Consider the following 20,419-nt stretch of genomic DNA (forward strand, 5'->3'; position numbering starts at 1 on the left):
TACTCTCTCTCCCATTTTTCTCTCCCCATCTCTCTTTCTAATGAGACGACACGGCTGCAGTGTTCGTCTTCCACTCGGTGACAGCCTCTCTGTTGCCAATTAGTGGTAGAGTCGCCAGCTCACTGTTTGTCTTTAGAGATTACATCTCTGTTTGTGTGCACAACCCACAAATGAGACAGTTCGCTTAAAGGCCAAAGATCTAGTCAACAAATGTAATATACAGGGAAGTGTGATTTGTGTGTGTTTGTTTATTTAGTGTACATATTTATACATATACTCTAGCCATCTAATCTATTAGGTACATTCACTTGTACAAAGCTACAACATTTTCAGTTTTTACTTGTATTGTCATGAATTTGAATATTTAAATTTTTATTAAGATTATAGTGATTTATGGTTGTGGAGTGCGTTACATTTAAAGGTGTTCCACATTTTTTTATGACAGCGCTCTTGTGTTGGGTAATGAAGTGGCTGACTCTGAAAGGGTCATGATAAAGACGCCGTTCGAATGACCCATACTTAGTTTGTCTTTGTGTAAACGTCTGCATATAGAAAACATTTTCTTTACAGGTCTTTTCCAGTTCATGTTAATTAAATCTTGTTCCAGTGTAAATCTCAGATGTCATTTTTGTGTGAAGTGTCTCCACTTGGATCAAAGTGTTTGCGTTAACAGATGAGAAGATGGAGGAAAAAAATTTACATAAATAGTCCAAAGAAAATAGCTTGGGGAAAACGATGCAGCATTCAGAGTGAAGAGCAGTGTACAGTCATACAGGTTAATTTGGTTTACCCCACCTCTGCCTCTGAAAAGGGCCCTATCCACGTCACTGTGTAAAGATGAGAGAACACTTATTTTCTGAACTAGATGTGTAAAAGACATGTTTAAACATTAACTTGTATCCCTGCTTACAGCCACGTTTAAAGAGAAATCCTCTGATCTCTCACTGTTATTATCACGATCAGCGTTTGGGTGTTCTGTAAGTACTTTAACCCCTGCAGGGCCTTTCAGCCTGCCAATAATAAATTATGGAAAAAAAGGACTTCAGATCGTATTTGAATAAATAATACGTGTATGAAAAATACTTAGCTCCCTAATAATGTTTCTCACGTCCTCTTTTTTTTTTTTTTTTTTTAAATTACCTGGGGTTTATTTTTTCTCTTCATTACACAGAATGTGTGTATATGCTTTTAAGTCTAATTGACCAGTTAGGTGGTAAATCCATTTCAGCAGAAGTTATGTGAGAGGGCTGAGAGAGGGACTGCAAAACTGTGGCAATATTGAGATTATGATTATATGTTACGATTATTGATTGATTTCAGTGACAAAAATGTTTCATAGCACTTCCACGTAAACATAACACTGCTTTCACATTCATTATGTGCTGCATTCCTCCTAATGCACAAATCTTTGTAGTAAAATAAAAGCAGTATTTAAAAAAACTCACCTAAATTCAGTGAATTGTTTAAAAGATAAATCCAAAAAACAAATTAAAAAAATTACCCAAATTCAGCAGAAAATAAAATCAACAAGGTACTGTTTTAGATAGAATAGAATAGAATAGAATAGAATAGAATAGAATGCCTTTATTGTCACTATACAGTTGTACAATGAGATACAGAGCATCTCCAACTCAGTGCAAACATGTAGGAGGGGTGCACAGTTCTGCAGCACTATATACATATGAACAGTATAAACAGAAAAAATATATAAAATGTACAAGGTGCTACATTAAAATTGATTATAACATCTACACAAACAAATAAGGTGTTTATTAACTTGGCCTAGGTAAATCTCTCACCTTCTCACATTGGCTGTATCTGCATGATGGATGTGAATAAAACTCAGAGCAAAGTACTCGGCAGCTCTGAGATCTCGCTCTATTTCCCCTCTGATGTTTTGCATACAGCAGAGGTTTTGCTGCTTTGGAAAAATAATTGCGCGAGATGATAACATACCTTTTGTCCACCGTGCTGACCATTTTTCTGAAGCCTTCATTACTCACCGTGTTTATTGGACACTTATCTTTGACTCAGACTGAATGCAATTTTATTGGTGATTTCAGTGCATCTTTGTGAGCCTGTACAGGATGTGCTGTACAGGCTCACCTGTGTGAAGGTCTGAGTTGACGTTGGACGATACACTTCAGCAACAATTGTTTTTTTGGCCTTTATGCATTCATTATGCTGTATTTTGTGGTTTGTTTCCAGGCAGTTAAGTTAGATGTGTTGCTTTGCAGCACAGACAGAACAATATTTTGCAACAATATATTTAGTGAAGTCTACTTAAATATCTTCAGAGAGTATCTCCTCACTTCAAATAACAACTGTCACTTCCTGCTGCTGCGCTTGTCTGAGTTTATTTCAAAACCAAAATAAATATCGGGATATTTAATTTGTTAGATTTAGAAATGTGCGAGGGCTACGGCAGTCAGCTACAGATTTTTTGAGAGCCTCCTCACGTGGTAGCAAATGGCAGTCTGTTCCAGTGTTGTGTCCCCGCAGAAAAATAACGCCTCTCATAGCAGTGAATCATCGCAGCTTTCGATTCACTGAAAACAAGCAGTTAATCTGATTCCCCCATTCAGTTTTTATAAAAGCCCCAAATTTCATGGTATTACTGATATTGATGCTGAGCCAGGGAAACACTGTGAGGTTGAAAAAAAAGGTATTTTTCTGGCTAATTAATATAGTGTATTAAATTCAGAGACATATTCACTATTAGAACAGAAATGACAATAGATGGAGACATGAGGGTTAATAGTGTACACAGTGGTCTAATTCATGAGAAATTTCTAATACATAATAATCTTTCATCACATTTAGCATTTATTTTAGAGCAGTGTTGCAAATCAACAAACTAAACCAAGATCAGGTGAGATGTCTTCCTGACTTCATCATGGTGAAGGCAACGAGGGTCAAAGCCAACCTCAGGATGAATAAAGTTGCTTGATTCAGGACAATGAAATGACCATATTTTACATTGTTCCTACCATCAAAAAAATGAACATTGATGTAAATCATAGAGTCAGCACTGACTGTAGTCAGCACTACAGCCAACCTAATTCAGACATTGCTCAGTTTTACGTGCCCGTATCTGTTACCGCGACTGCATGCATCCAGACTTGTATCACACTGATAATGCTTTTTAAATGTTACAAGACCCAATATACAGTAATACCACTGCTGTCTGGACTTTGATGGAAAAGTAAGCAGCTCCATAAATGAACGAGTACTTTCAGATGCTGTCAGATTAATGGAAAGGAGTGTATGTCTGAAGAGATATATAGACAAGCTGGGCAAGAGAAACAGTAAATAAAAAAATAAGCAAGCAAGCAAAATCAGTTTAATGTGTGTCTACACACACACACAAGTTGGTGTACCCATTTTCCATCATCAAGTTGGATTTCTCTTTACATGTTACATTATGTGATTCACTGTCAGTGAAGTAACTGGCAGAGAAGCTTTTTTAGCCCATTTATCCATTATGGAAAAAAGTGCCAAAGGGCCTGTCAAGCTTGTCTCACCAGTTTAGGCTTCACAACTTTCATATCTGTCATGCACGTACAGTGTAACAAACACTCACATATACCTGCTCATACATTTACTGATCAAACGCTTGTGTCGTTTTTGATAAATGAATACTGTCTTTAGCAGACTGCCAGAGTGGGGAACACCTAGTACATAAATATACACATACTATTGAAGTCCCCTGTCCGCTATTCAGTATCAAGTGACATGTTTTCCTTTAAGATGCCCTCCTTCAGAAAATGGCCTAGGTTGTTTCTGCATGGTCTTACTACATTTCATGGTATCATTGCATCATTGTATATAAACTGTCCCGTGAAGATGGAGTAGAACAAGCCTCCCAGAAAGCCTAGAGAATGGTGACTTCTGTTTAAAATGGTAAAGGGTGTAGCACTGATCTTTTTTTTACAACCATTACCATGGTCAAAGGAGTTTGCAAAGAAAACCGTCTGGACTTCTTTAAGTTGCTTGAAGACGTTTCACCACTCATCCGAGAAGCTTCTTCAGTTCTAAGGTCAAATGGCCGAGAGTCCCAGATTTAAACCCAGTGGGAGTATCCCCCCCAATGAGGGACAAAGGACCCCCTGGTGATCCTCTAATCACATGCGCCAAGGTGTGAAAGCGTGTGTGGGACCTAATCAGCCAGGGTTTCTGGTGAGCCCATTGTGAAACCTGGCCCCACCTTGTCATGTGAATTCCTGAGGTCAGATGGCCCAGGATGTGAGTGGGCGTTAAGGCGTCTGGGGAGGGAACTCAAAACTGGATTATAGATGGCAGACAGTTGGTGTCGTAAACCACCGCCTCTGTTCAAAGATGGTCGCTCACAGTGGACATATATGGCCTCTTTCACTCCTCTTTCAAACCATCTGTCCTCTCTGTCCAATATGTGAACATTGGCATCCTCAAAAGAGTGACCTTTATCCTTAAGATGCAGATGGACTGCTGAGTCTTGTCCTGTGGAGGTAGCTCTTCTATGTTGTGCCATGCGCTTGTGAAGTGGCTGTTTGGTCTCTCCAATGTAGAGGTCTGGGCATTCCTCGCTGCACTGTACAGCATACACCACGTTGTTCAGTCTGTGTTTTGGAGTTTTGTCTTTCGGGTGAACCAGTTTGTGTCTGAGTGTGTTGCTGGGTCTGAAGTACACTGGGATGTCGTGCTTGGAGAAAACTCTCCTGAGTTTCTCTGATACACCGCTACATAGGGATGACAACGTTGTTGCGTCTGTCTTTCTTATCCTCCCTCGCTGGTGTCTGATCTTCTTTTCTGTGCCTCTTTGCTGACTTTATGAACGCCCAGTTAGGATAACCGCGTGTTTTCAGTGCTTCCTTTACATGTGTGTGTTCCTTCTTTTTCCCTTCAGGCTTGGAGGGAACATGTTCTGCCCGGTGGTGTAGGGTCCTAATTACTCCAAGTTTGTGTTCCAGAGGGTGATGGGAGTCAAAGAGGAGGTACTGGTCCGTGTGTGTGGGCTTCCGGTAAACTTCAATGTTGAGGTTGCCATTCTCTTCAATGTGCACAGTGCAGTCCAGGAAAGGCAAACAGTTATCCTTTGTGTCTTCCCTGGTGAACTTGATGTTTTTATCCACAGCATTAATGTTGCCAATGTTCACATATTGGACAGAGAGGACAGATGGTTTGAAAGAGGAGTGAAAGAGGCCATCTATGTCCACTGTGAGCGACCATCTTTGAACAGAGGCGGTGGTTTACGACACCAACTGTCTGCCATCTATAATCCAGTTTTGAGTTCCTCCCAGACGCCTTAACGCCCACTCACATCCTGGGCCATCTGACCTCAGGAATTCACATGACAAGGTGGGGCCAGGTTTCACAATGGGCTCACCCGAAACCCTGGCTGATTAGGTCCCACACCCGCTTTCACACCTTGGCGCATGTGATTAGAGGATCACCAGGGGGTCCTTTGTCCCTCATTGGGGGGGATACTCCCACTGGGTTTAAATCTGGGACTCTCGGCCATTTGACCTTAGAACTGAAGAAGCTTCTCGGATGAGAGGTGAAACGTCTTCAAGCAACTTAAAGAAGTCCAGACGGTTTTCTTTGCAAACTCCTTTGACTACGATGACCTGGATGACTGAGAACCTTCACAGACAACCATTACCATGTAGTTTTTGCACTTAACATAACCAAAGTGAATGTGAACACAAAAAAAATAGCAGTTATCAGTGAAACATACAAGTGTTCATACATTACATTTGTTGTGTGTGTGTGCTTCCTAAACATGTATACAGAAATGGTTGTATACAAAAGAAACATAAGAGTGCTAAATTATCAGCTAATGCAGGAGAGGTGGTTAACTAGTTACAACCACAAACCAAATCCTAAGAAGAAGAATAAAATAAATTGTTTCACTAACCAAATCTGGACCACAGATTTCTTGGATGGGCTTTTAGTACAGCTAACCACACAGTAAGCCACACTCTTTGTCATATTAATGCATGAGAAATGCTCCAAAAGGAACCAGCCCCACAAGCATGAGGATGAGGGTTCTACTGCCGTCACTTTGAACTAGCTGAAGTGAAGCGTTGCAGACACACCTACCACTGAAAGAGACCCTGCCCCTATTAATACGATCTTCAAACCATAATAAACACATACTATAGGAACTGCACTTTTGTCACTTTCATGCTGGCTTAACTTCTCAGCTGAAAAGTTTGCTTGCTGCTTGCTCCTTGGACAAACCAATTTAATAGTTCTGTGTAAAAATAATGTATATGCAGTGTTATCTTTTTATGCTAATAGGTTTGTCATTGGCTAAAGTTCACCTTTCTCTTTTTCATCTCTCTATATCCATTACTTGTCAGCTGCTGGGGGGTTTCCTGCAAGAGAGAAGCCTTTAGTTTATTGGCTGCAGATGCACTTTTGTCTGCAACATTGCCTGTCAGCAAACATTTCTATAATTCTTGCTTACTTGGACCTGGAATGTGTTTTTTTTATCATTTCAGCTGAATTTTGACTCCTTTAGACCTCGTTTTGAAAAGCTTCCCTGAGTGAATGCATGTATTGTTGGTTCAACAACTCTGTGTGTGTGTGTGTGTGTGTGCGTGCATATGTCTACCTAGGTCTGAGTGAGCATGCAAAGGTTTGCACTAGCTAATCTATCAAAACAAGTGTTTGTGATTGCCAGTGGATGAATGACCTTTGGGGCCTTCCTCGAGTCCCCTGTCACATCATGTGGTGGAGATAGAGGACACAGGGGGAAAGAGCTGACAGAGAAGGCAGGGAAGACTTGTGCTGGGTGAATAACTGTGTTTTTTTAATCCATTGTTCATGGACGACTTTTGCTGAGCACGCTTGCTCTTTCTCAGAATCACCCTGCTTCATATTCATGCATCTGCACACAGTCTCACCTGGCAGCTTCTCAGTACAGCCATAGTCTACTGTTATACTTTATTTCAATGAGCTGCTCCATTGGAGCCAAAAGAGGGAGAGCGCACTGCTCAAGGGCACAATGCCAGTAAGTGTTGAGAGATGGAGAGTGTTTACACATTTATTTTACATGCCCAGAATTCCCCAGCTGGTCTGTAAAATTCAGATTTGCTGCCTTCTGGTCAAAAGCCATTTTTCTAATCTTTAGGCTGCCACCAACCATAGCTGAGTGAATACATTTTGTCTTTGGAATCTAATAGTATACAACCATTTTACATATTTGCCCACATTAAGCTTGCACATTAACTCAAAGTCCCAAAGAACATATGCTATAATTTATATCAGTAATCGGATATCAAAATGGTGAGGGACAACAAAGCATTGCTGTGCTCTTATTTAGGTTCTCTGTGAAAGTGTGCAGTATATGAGCATAAGAATATGATGAATCCAGATTTTGTTTTATGTTTTTTCTGACAATATGCTAGCGGTGAATCGTCAGTGCATTTAGGAAACAATATTATGCTCCCAAATGAGGAACCCCTGGGTTTGTAGACACCTGTTTACTGGGTGTGCCGTAAGTATGTGTGAGTTTGCACCCACCCACACACCCTCTCTCTCTCACGCTCTTTATGAACACATGCACTCACTCACACACACTCCAATGGCATTTAGGCAGTGACATTTTCCAAGTGACATTTTGTCTGTGGCCAAACCCATACTCACTGAGCATGAATCCAGTCATGCTGTCTTCTAACTTTGAGCCAACAGACCAAAACTTACACATACGTGACGTTACCATCCCCACATGTGTACACGCAGCTAACTGAGTTGGGTTTTAGGAACTAGCAATATAAAGTGATGTGAAAGAAAAGCAAAATAAAAAGTACAATAAAATAAAAATAAAAGTTAAAATTCAGTTTTAACTTTTACTTTGTTAAAGTGAAAATGGAGACGAACACTGCTTTGTTGAATTTTTGTGTGCGTCTGTCTGTACAGGATGTGCTATCCAAGTTCTTTAGGGTTGATGCACACATATCACAACCATATGCACTTGTTCGCATATACAATGAAAAGAGACAGACGTACTGGAACAGATAAGAGAGAGTGCAACAGAGTAGCAGTAAGCAAGAGAGCAAAACTGGAGACTTAGGGAGAGATGATTTCATTTTACCCACTGAGCCCTTAAATAATTTAACGAGAGAAAGATCTGTCAGGGTATGGCTGTGTTTGTGTGCTGAATATTTATAATCCATATAAAACTGTTATGGGCCAGCTGTTGGCAGTCATACGTCTCAGGTGTGTGCAGTTTTTTTAACATTTGAATTCTAAATCCAAACACCTATAGATCTCTCTTCTGGTCATCACCAGTGGTTTACTATATCAGTACTTTGAGGAAGATTTGGATTATATTTTCACTGTTTTTCACCAGGTACTCACCTCATGGACGGCATATTTTCCGTTCCCTAGTAATGCAGCTTTTTTTGTTTGAGTGTCTTTCAAGTAGTTTTCCTGATTTTCTCTCTGCCTAGGCTGGAGATATTTCATTATTGTCCTTATTTTTACCACACAACTGAGATTTGCAGGGCTTCCAATGAAAGTTTGAGAACTAAAAATATCAGAAAGTAAGAATGTGCTGTGAGGTGGTAATGAAGTTTTCTGTGACACTTTGCAAAGGTCACGTTGTTCTTTGTGAATGAATACCACACTGATAACTCGAACTATAATTAATCCACATATTGATGTCATGTTGCGTCAACTAACACATTTAAGTAAACAGATGTAGAAAAACAGAGAAAATAGAGAAAGCATTTGGCAGTGTGATAAGCTACTTATAGATAGTTAGAGGCTGAAATGATTTTTTGCCAAAAGTTGCTGTCTGCTGCCTCCTTAGGAAAACACTGCTATGATGATGAGTCATAAAATTCAGATGGTAATAATTGGCTCCAAATCTGTCCACACCAGGGACAGTTCAGTATTTCCAGACACTGCTGACTGTAAACCCAAACTAGAAAACAGGAAATTCAAAGAATATCAGCAGACAAACCCCAAACTCACTGCACTAACAACAGAAGTACTTGTACTGTGTTTGCGAAGTGCAAAGAATTTGAGAATGTTTTAGATATAATACTTCATGTCTTTAAATCACTCATTACTGTTGTTATATTAGATGTTGGTGTTACTCATTTTTACTTGCTTACATGGGTAATCTTGCTTTAGCCAAAAAGTAAGATCTGCCCTGTCTCCAGTGAAGCAACTTCGGCACTTATTGTCATTGAGGCTTTCGTCAGCATACCCTGTCCTTTTGGGACATTATGCCTCTTTTCGAGTGAGCTCAGCTATGAACATTGGAGAAACAAGATGGCAATTTAGTCTTGGAGAGTAATGCTTGTATTTACACAAGTTGTGATGTCCTGTTGGAATAGGGTGTGACTTGAAATCAAATGCATAGGACAAAACTAGAAAGATTATTCAGATGCAAAGATTACCTCACACTAATTACCTTATCAGTGTGGGTAATATATGTTACATATTCATTCGTGGCATGCATTTTGTTGATTCTAACAATTCTTTTTTTTTTTTTTTTTTTTACAAATTTCTCAAAATTATATGTTTGCAGGATTTGCATGTATTTATCAGGTATCAGCTGTATTTTATAATCTTTAGTTTTGTCATTTCAGTATGAAGACATTTTGGGGTCTTTCATTCATGCTGTTTTCAGATTATTGGATCTTATCTTGATAATCAGATTTTTGGAAATGTCAAAAAGTATAAAGATGGGTTTCTTTTTTTGTAATAGCATTCAGCTATTTGATTAAGCTCCTATAGCTTGTTACTACCACTAATACTAGTATTATTATGATTTTTATCATCATTATCATTATTGTTGTTGTTGCTGCTGCTGCAGTAGGAATACCTCCTTTAATTGTGCCTATTTGTCTTTTAGAGAACTGCTTAGTGTTATCAGTACTTGTGTGCTGTCTAATGCATTACTGTTATACCCATAATCACATAATCACAGAGCACCCCTGAGGTATTGCTGCTAATGTGAATTAAATTTTGTTTGAAGCAGGCTGATACCGAAAAGGCCAGTCATCAATGTGTTAGGAAGAATGTAGCGTCCCCAGTGTACAACAAAGATGAATCATGTGTTACGGAAAAAGAATAGGTGTTAATGAGCAAAGTCGATGCAGAATGAAGCCAGGCTGAGCTGTGTGATTTTTTTTTTCTGCCTATGTTTTCACCTGTGTTTACCCCTAGGGCCATGTACTCACCAACACTGAGATATGCACACACACTAACACAGACCCCACGATGTCTGTGTTTTTCCATATATTCCTAACACTGCTGTTAACTTTATATGATAAATATTTTTTATTATATACATTCCATTGAAAAATAAGATAATAATAGTAGTAAATTGTGAAATTATTTTTACAAAAATATAACCTCTAAGATTTTGTTATTTAGTATAACTGCAGTAATGTTAGCTGGTTACTTACTTAGAAAGGCATAACCACAATGTACTGATATTGGAAATGGAGTTTGTTTTTTGTTTTTTACAGCTAATCCTTTTTATTTACACAGACAGTAGTTCTCACTCAAACACAGACAGACACACACACATTCAGAGACACACACACACAGTACGCCCCCATGCCAGGTAAGAGTAAATACTTTTGTAAAGACATACAAAACCCAATACCCAATTTTTTGAGAAAGGGTCATTAACATTAGCAGGCCCTTTCCAGTAATCTGTTTTCCTGCCTTCACTTTTTTTTTCTCCTTGCGGACACATGTACATTAGTAGGAGTGGATCAGGTATCTCTCCCGTGGCTCTCATCCCGTAGAGCTGATCAGCAGAGATCTGTTTTTATTCCTTTCTCTCTCTTCGCTCTCCTCCAGTCCTTGCTTTCTCTTTGCATCCCTTCTCCTGACTTGCACATGCACACTCATTAAAGTGATAGACAAGACAAGCAGAGGAAGGAGTGAGGCAGAACTGAATCTCAGCTAGAACTGAACCAAATGTAGGCTGCGTGAGCCTCAAGTTTATGTAGCCTAGGTTTGGTTTAGAGAGGAGTAACAAGCCTGATTGTGACTGTGTGGAGAATTTTAATGTGTATGGGAGTGACAGAAAAGAGGAGAGTGACCTTTTACAAACTCCTCTTCACTCCTCTTTCCTTCATTCCACTCAGCTCATCTGAGATTTTCCACACCTCTTTGCTGATTGAGGAAGAGGAGTAAAAGAACAAGAGAGAGATGGAAAGTTACTGCTCAAGTAGAAGGTCATAGTTCTATTTAATTGCCTTTTGTCTCCTATCCAAAAACAGCACAGTTAATATCTGGCCATAGGCCACTTATAATGATTGGGTCTTATCTCTAGGCAAATTGTTCTGTCCTTGTCACTTATGCAGAAGATCTTCTGAATTCACCCAGCAAAGCTGTTAAGTGCTAAAAAAAAAGTGTTTTTAAAAGATTTGAAGTTGGGTCTTCTTATTAGCTGTTTTTCTTCTCCTCTCTGTAGTTTTTTAGTATTTTTAGTTTTTGAAAAAGCTTGCACGGAGAGCTGCTATTTGATAATGTGACAGTGTCTACACCCCTGTGGGGATGTTCTTTTCTCTCACCCTTCCCCGCAGAGAGGTCAGGCACACATCTGCACGCTGTCTCTCGATGTATAAGAGTTTCATGTCTTGGACTTTTTATCCACATATGCATTTATGTACACACAGGTGCATATCTGTGTGTACATGAATTTGTATGTCCAGTAAGTCCACAAAAACAATAAGAAATGTGAGAAATTAATCCTGGATTAGTGAGATTGGACGCCAACGTGTTTATGCTGGTCTGTTTCTGTCTCTCCATTGGTTTGTTAGTATGCAGGAATCAATTTGAAGTAATTATGTTGTAAATAAATGCAAAGTAAATGAAGTAAGAAGTAAAGCCAAGTAAATGTTGCTCAAAAAGAAACTTGAAAACTGGGTGTTTACCTCCAGGTGGTGCTAAATTGTTTCCTCTATCTGATCTTGACTTTGGCACCCAGGGGGCACTGCAAAACACTGTCAGACCTGTCCACTGGAAACCCCCCCCCCCTCTAAAACAGTTCCAGAAAAGATATTTTTCTGTGACCCTGCAGTTCCTTGAGAGGAACTTATTTGACGCACACATTTTGTGTAGTTGCTGAAACTGTTCATCCAGTTAAGTTTGATAAAACACTTGCAAACCAAGTATATTCAGGTCATACACAGTATTATTATAAAAAAGGAAGCTTCTGCTGTTTACTGGATGTTGGTGATGAACATCTGCATCTGCACTAAAAACTATATTTATACACGGTATATATGCGTTAGTCTTCTGTAAATACACTTATGACTATCGCCCACTCCTTCCACCGTCTGCTTTCTGTGGGCGAATAAATGAAGGCGCAGACATTTCTCTGAGAGTAGTTCAGGTATGCGAAAGGGCAGGAGCTGTATGTAGGAGGAGCCAGGGCCTAATTTATAATGTCGAAGGTGCGGAGGGGTCTGTACAGTTACCATAGAGACCTTTGTGGCTGACTGCAGCTGCTGATTTCTGTCGCCTCTTTGTTCTTGAGGGGGATGCGATGGCTCACATGCACAAAGCTTACACAGTATAGTGTCATTTTACATCTTTTGATGGTACCAAAACATACCATCTGATCATTTTTGGATCTGGTGAGCTGGGGTCCAGGAGTATATCAAGGTAATGTCCATCATGGAAAATAAAATGTTTAGTATGTTTCTTTGGACTTACACAAGAGAAGTCAGAGTTGCAGACATGAGTTTTGAATGTTCATCATATAAATTACATTTTTGAAAATTTTGTTATTCAGTGATTCTCAAATATTATTTCGAGAAACATTTTAAAGCTTGTTAAAGGTGGATACATTTTCTCCAGCAGAGATAAAACTTAAGGAAAGTTGTAAGAATGTATAGAAAAACAACCAGTCTTTGTCTTCGGATTAAGTTGGATCACTTTAAGGAGAATGACAATGTACAAAATCTTTTAAAACCCTTCCAGTTTTTGTGTTTTAAAACACAACTTACTGTAATTCATTCTACTTTTGGACTCTTTTCATCTTTGTGTGCTACCTTCTTCTATTTTTCTTTCTACTTTTCTTTTTTTTTCTAGTTACATTTACATGTTGTGAGCAGAGCAGGGTTCCTTTTGTTGCAGAAAAATGCCCAGTTTACTCAGCTGTTATATTATGGATTTGGATCATTAAATGTTTTATTTTGGGAGGAGGAGTGAGTCTATACAACACATATTCTTAAAAAACATTACAGGGACTGTCTCGTTTTAAGTTGCTAAACAGTTTTAAGACCTAAGCGTTGTTATAACAGTGGTAACATCGCCAACCTGTATGATGATCTTCTCATGTCACAATCTCAGCTTGTTGTCTTATGTAATTTTTTCTGCAATACTAAAGTTAGGGAGACTGTGAGGGCCATGGCTGGATTCAAGCTGTGTTTAGGGTCATTATCCTACTGTAGAAAACATACTATTTCTGTTCAGTTTCAGTCTGGATTGCAGACCTTCTGCCTACACACAGTAATTCTGGTTCCAATCCAGCTAGCACTCAAGCAGCGGTATGAATGATGATGAGGCTACAATTAGGCATGTGACACAACACAATGTGGTGATCAAGAATCAGGCTTTAGAGTTAAGTTTTGTTGCAATTGCTGCAAATACCTATAAATACAAATGCTTTACCAGTGGATGAAAACAGTTATCCTTTCCCTGCATCCATAGTTATTAGCAAATGTAGTCATAGAGCCAGTTGGCCAGTTTTTATGTTTCCAGTAAATACAGATGGTAAAGAGAAGCTTGTAAATAATATATATTCCCTACTATAAACTTTTATATAAATAACAACTGCATTTTTCCCTTTTTTTCTGTAATTTTTTTCATTTAGTCTCCCAGTTCACTTGAATTGAGATGTAAGGCACTTTATTCCCCTTTTTTAATGATTCATAATTAGAATTTTATTTAAATATTTGATGATGCCAATAAAAGAACAAAACATATAAAGAACAGACAGGTAGTGTTAGAAGACAACGTTGTAACTACCTGAATGAAATTGAAAGGAATATGTTTTAACAAGTTATAGAAACGTGTCCTAATCGATACATCTTACAGCGTTACACATCACCACAAAATGCTGGTGGAAGTGAAAGAAAGACACATGTATCCCAAAGTTTGTTATATTTTTGCTCCAAGTATTAATTAACAAATCCTTCACCACCACTCTACTTGGAGGTGTAAGGTGTCAAGGTGTAAGGACTGGATTGGAATAAGGATACACTCTTTAGCTTTTTACAGCCGCTGTGATGTTTGCTGTCAGAATTTGTTAATATTTAATTACAAGTTAAATATTCCCTGTGTCACTGAGTGCAACGCAACCCTCGAACACCCCTGTGCTTAATGGTTCGAAAGGTGTTATTTCCAACATACGTTTTTTTTCTGAAAACACACCTTTGCTCATTATGGCCAAAAAGTTCTATTTTAACTTTATCGAGACTTCATCAAAGTGTAGAGCTCCAAAGCTCATCTTCACCATCATTTCTGTTAGCTTACATCTTTTAATTATACAAACACGATTTGCTACTTTTTAAAAATTCCTGCTTTTTTCTTATTTTAATTTGTAGAAGGTTAAGGAGTTCTTTTGAAGAGGCTTTCCCAACTATCAATTCAGTTGATCTTATACCTGCATACCAATTGAAAGTTTTGATTAGGGTTCCCCAAACTTTTGCATGAGTGTAGCCAGCTCTCCTTTTAATTGACAATTTTTGATTGCCAAGGGCTTTGTCATCGCTGCGTTTACTGACCGTATAAAAGAAAGGCATTCTGTTCATAATTGTTGTTGAGCACAAACTCCTAAATGTTTTTGTAATAAGCTGTAAGTATGCTTTTTGCTGCCTTGTAGCTGTAGCTAATAAGAATATATAATGGCATGTACTTAGAAAAGTCAGCCGAGCTCTTTCATCTGGTAAACATAAACTGTCCTTTGGCCAATTCACTAATGTGGAACTTTCTGATGGCATACCATCCTGGCTTTATTTGTAAAGTGCTTTAAAACAACCACAATGGACCAAAGTGTTTTACAGAAGTACAGAAGTAAAAGACATAATAAAGAACACCATAGCAGTTTATACAAGGCAAAAAATACACATGAAATACAAATGAAATAAATAAAACACAGAAAACATGAGAAGAACAGCATTGATTGAATGAAAAAAATAAAAGACAGATGAAATAAATAAAGATAAAAAAGTTGTTTGAACAGTTTTATCCTCAAAGTGTTATTAATCATGACATATCACTAACATACCAGTGCCTAAGGCGGAGGGATATGAATGAATATAAGCTGTGACCAAGGGCTATGCATAATTTAACTGTAACTTGCCTAACAGGTTTCTCTTTGGGTTTAGCATTCAGACATTACCATGTTACCTCAGAAGGTGTTTAAGATACTCTACCATTGAGGCATAATATATCATCAATTAGCATAATGCTACTTTCGGTGCAGGGATTTGCATTTTTGCACCTTGAGGATTTAAACGAGTTGCATCTATGGCAAACAAGGTGACAGAGCAGTCTCTTTGGGGAGCAGAACAGAGCAGAGCTTTGAAGAGAGGCACCTTGCTGTAAAACAAAGCCGTAAATTGGAATTACGGGCCCAGAGGGTTTAATAGACTCTGCTCAAATTTCCAGCATTACCTTACTTTGTAAATCATAGAGGTGGCTGAAACTCCTACTTTATTCTTTATTGGTGAATTCTGCAAGATTTGACTTGTTGCTCATAGAACAAGAAACACATTTGCATGGTTGTTGCTGATTTAAACATAAGCAAAGAGTGAGGTGAGTGAGAGCACAGAGAGGAATTTGAGTGGGAAGAAGGTAGCTGTGAGTGAGTTATTAACAAAATGGAATGGGTCTAAAATAGGCTTCAGAATACTTACACCCCTGAAACATATATATAAATATATATATGTGTGTGTGTATATATATGCATTGTACTGTAACTGTCAGTTAACAATACAAACGTTAGGCTACAGTTCCACAAATCGACACAAGCCCCTATCCCAGTGAAGGCAAACAGATCTTTCTTTTAGTGTTTAAGTATTAACACAAAGCTGTCAGAAAAGCTGAAAAAACTTCAGAGTGATTCTACCACAGAAACAGGTGTGTGTGGAAATGGAGGATACAGAGTGCAATGCTACAAGCCTGACTCACTGTTTTGTCATTTGTTAAAGATCAGGTTTTGTCTTTGTCTTTGCTAGGGTCGGCTCACACTCAGCTTTAACATCACACTTAACATCAGTTTGTGTTAGCGTGCTGCCAATGCGGCTGCTTTGAAAGAATGGTGTTGGCAGCAGTGGATAGTTGTTTCATGCTTGGTTGCAAGGCACATTTGATGATGTTTTTCCTGTCTGCTTATCATGCGTATACCTGAAGAAACTTTGTCAAACAAGCAACAACATAACTACAATACAATAATGCATTACTTCACAGATAAATGTAATGTAATTACTTTGTAATCTGTTATACCAAAACTGGGAGACACATGCCACTTAAGCTAATACCAAAAATTAGATTGGTTTGTTTTTAGACACCAAAGCAGGGAAAGAGAGAGTGTGTAAGCTGTTATTGGGTGCATTCATTAAAAAGGGGTAAAGGAGAGAAAGACAAATTAAATTGTGTTGTTGGGTGTTGGAGTGCAGGTGGGATTAAGGTTGGACGCTTGAGATAGTGACTGGAGATCATCTCATTCAGAGTTTCTAGTAGCTTTGAGACAATGAACCACCCCAGCACACACTCTTTAGCTCTCTCTGAAATGCACACGGACTTGTTCTTGCAAACACATGGATATCATATGTTGGCATTTACTACATTTAATTTGAATGTGACACACTCACACAAACACAGACATACATAAACATACTTGTAGATCTATATTGGTTTAAAATGCTGTTTATCCTGCTAGGCCAGATAACTGACAGAGCTGGAACTTAAATAGTTAATGCATCAACACATGCACACACAGGTAGGTTTTGGTTAAGAGTGATATATAATCAGCACAAGCAGTTCTCCCCATTGATTTCTGTCTTAAAATCCTGACAGTAACCTGCAACCCACCAAACTGTAGTCACTGAAAAGCCTTCTCTAACTGTAGCAACAGAACCATTAAATCCACAGAGTACACATAAAGCTCTTTTTTAATGTGGCTGTGATAATATGAGAGTAAATTTAATTATATTGAAAAGTTGTCAGGACTAAGGTTGTTTTACTGTCAGGGTTTGTGACAGGATTTCATCTGCAGTAATGCATTTTTTCATTAAATACAAAGGTTTCAAAATACGAATACCTAAAATTGATTAAAAAAGACAGAATCCCACCAGTAGATATTTTTTTTCAGTAAATGACATTGTTAACTGTCTAACCTGCCAAATAGGAACACACTTTATTTGGGAGCGATACATTTAATTAATTCCACAGATATCTTCACATTCATGACCCTCGAGCTCCACACAGTCGCTTGGATTGAAGCGATTCTTTGCTCACATATTTAGAACACTTTCAACACAACACTCTGCCTACACATTGCCTAACACATTTTTCTCACCTGTCAGTCAAGTTTGATAGCACAATTATTTTAACTTTTTTAGAGCCGTCTTCCAGTCATAAGCTGTTTCGATGACCTATAATCCCTGACTTCCTCTGCAGACCCCGAGTGCTCTCCGTCTCTCTGTCTCTTTCTTTCTTCCTTGTTCTCTCTCTCATTCTCTCTCATGTTCTGCCTAACACGCAATTTCTTTTTATGTCTTCCATCAGGAGCTTCAGTTTGAGCGTCTGACCAGGGAACTTGAGGCTGAGCGTCAGATTGTTGCCACCCAGCTGGAGAGATGCAAGCTGGGATCCGAGGCAGGCAGCATGAGCAGCATTAGGTACCAGGAAAACCTCTGTGTGTGTGTGTGTGTGTGTGTGTTTGTAGTATGTCATCTTTGTACATCTTCAACTTCAAATATGATATGAATGCACTACAGTACACACATTTTCTTCTTTGCCTTATAAAATAATGTTGCTAGTAAAGGACAGCATTCCTCCTGCTGTCGGGTGCATTTATAAGATGGATAGATTGGGATGACACTCACTTTAAAAGCTAAATCAATTACAAAAAAGTACACACCTGTCTCATTTTATTTTTAAATACATACTTGAGCATGGAGTAATTAACACTTGGCTAATGGGGGTTTGCACACATACATAGACGGGTGTATGAAATAATAACACTGTACCACACAGCTGTGTAGACTTTAACATGCTGTATATAACACACAGTTTAGCCGCATTCACTTCATACACATACACTGTACACATCGTACAGCAGGCACATCAAGGAGGATTTCTGCATGGGTGCATGGAGGGAAGCTTCTGGGAGACGACAGTGTTTATCAGTGTTTATGCATCACAAATGCTTTGTCTTTACATGAAGGTATGACACTACACACCTTCCCCCATATATTTACATGGCCACAAAACCACTCTATGATTTAATTTGTTTATGCTCCATTGAAAGCTTTTTGTATTATTATAATATTTATCAACATATTAGTCCCAAAACCCATTAAAATACGACCTCAGTCATGCACGTAGGTCTGACCTTTGTGTTGAGTAATTATTTTTAGATAAAAAGAGAAAAGAGAGCGCTTAACATAAAGAGATAAGGAATATAAAGAGTATCTGAACCTTTCTTCGAACAGAATGAGCTTCTTTTTGCATTCACATCACTTTTCACTTTTGAAAAAAAAAAAAAGAAGTAAAAGTTAAGTTCAGTGGAAAGTTGGTGAAAATTGTTTTTTTTTGTGTTCTGGGTTTTTGTGTGCCTGTTTAGTTGTGTTTTGTTGAGTTTGTATGAAATTTGCTATCATGTCAGAGAGTCAAGTTCATATGCATTCAACATCCATCTGACTCCCTCAGGCAGCTGTTTGCATAAGTACGCAAACCTGAGGGGTGAAGACAAACTGTGCACCAAAAAAGAGACTTTTGAACTTTATTTACTTGAGCTGAGACTAAGATGGAACTTTTTTATGGATAAATTCAGAGGCTTCCTATCTAGGGTTGTGTTTGAATTTGGTTACTCGTAAATATAACTTGACAGTCTTTCAAAAATAATCCCAGTGCCATCATCAAACACTGAAACTGAGATTTGTAACTTTTACATTGGAGTGTCACAGTCTCACCTCACAGCACCAACGTGACAACACGCTTCAAACCTTCAGCTCTGGACCTCAATGTGCTTTTGTGAGAATTTCTTAAGTTAAATTAATTAAATAATTGATTTGCTAATTAACTGAATTTGAGCATGTATATCTGTTGCTGAATGTTAGACCTGTGATTGGCTGAGAGCCTTTCCTGGGTGTACCCTGCCTCTCATCTGAGCTAGGATAGGCTCCCGCCCTACTGCAACCCTCACTTAAATAACCAAATAAGCACAGTATATCAAGATGGTACAATTACATATTGTATTAATATCTGATGACTTGAAGTACCTTACAGTGCTCTGCTGTTGTTACTATTGATTCTATAATTTGTTTGGATTGGTAATTCATGCCAAGCCATTAAAGAAAAATATACCGTATTATTCATCATTATATGTGGTTTCAAATACTTTTTAGGAACTATGGAGCCACGTGGATGGGATGTCTACATATATGCAAATATTTTTCAGAATTTTTTCTTTTGGAGCATCTTTATCTCCTGACTAAACCCAGCATAGGCCCTATCACTCTCACACATATACTTGCAACTGTTGTGGCATTTTACAAATGAACAACCTAATTGAACTGAATTAAATTTTCTTTGCTTGAGTCTTCAAATTAAAATTCTGCAAAAATCCTACTTTCTGCAACATTTACTCTTGTTTTATCTGAACAAGTGTTTGGTGCGTTTATGCCTGCAAATGCATGTGTCTGGGCCACCAATACTCTGTCTGCTGTCATCTCACAGTTATGTCATGATTATCACATCAGATATAGAGCATTGGCTTAGCTAGTGCTTGTGTGCTGACAGCTCACTATATGACAGTGAGTCCACATCCATCCTTATGTGTCAGCGTGTGTCAAATCAGACTTGTGATGTGCGTTTGTCCCCCTTTATGTCCTTATGTATAAACACAAACACATGAGACAGCACACCTCTGAGTTTGACCATTTTAATTTATTTTGTCTGTCACTTTGACTGGCATTATCTTTCATGCAGATTCTAAAAGAGCCAGTTTCTTTGCGTGCAAGCCCAAGTATAGATATTAGTCTTTGCAGTATAACTGTGAATGATCAGAGAGAATATGATGCTATCTAAAGAGACAGCTATAACCTTTCCCATGGTCTTCAACACCACCAGTTATTTTCTCTTCCTTCATCTGTGTCTCAGTGACAAGCAGCAGCTAAATATGGAAAGTGTTGGTAGGTGTTATTGTAATAAAGCAAAGTAT

The 20,419-nt window shown here is 38.4% G+C and overlaps 1 protein-coding gene across 3 annotated transcripts in view; it reads left to right on the forward strand.

Moving 5' to 3' along the window:
* The window catches only part of ctnnd2a (catenin (cadherin-associated protein), delta 2a), a 246,588-nt gene that overhangs the window by 65,612 nt on the left and 160,557 nt on the right, over positions 1-20,419 (forward strand). For 2 of the 3 annotated variants that reach the window (XM_039617817.1, XM_039617816.1), the window contains exon 3: positions 17,761-17,873. In XM_039617817.1, coding sequence (XP_039473751.1) covers positions 17,761-17,873 — 113 coding nt within the window. Of the gene's footprint in view, positions 1-12,506; positions 12,628-17,760; positions 17,874-20,419 lie in introns of those variants that run through there. The other variant, XM_039617818.1, reaches the window with a different exon arrangement.

This window comes from Oreochromis aureus, linkage group 9 (assembly GCF_013358895.1).
Source record: "Oreochromis aureus strain Israel breed Guangdong linkage group 9, ZZ_aureus, whole genome shotgun sequence".
NCBI classification, from domain to species: Eukaryota; Metazoa; Chordata; class Actinopteri; order Cichliformes; family Cichlidae; genus Oreochromis; species Oreochromis aureus.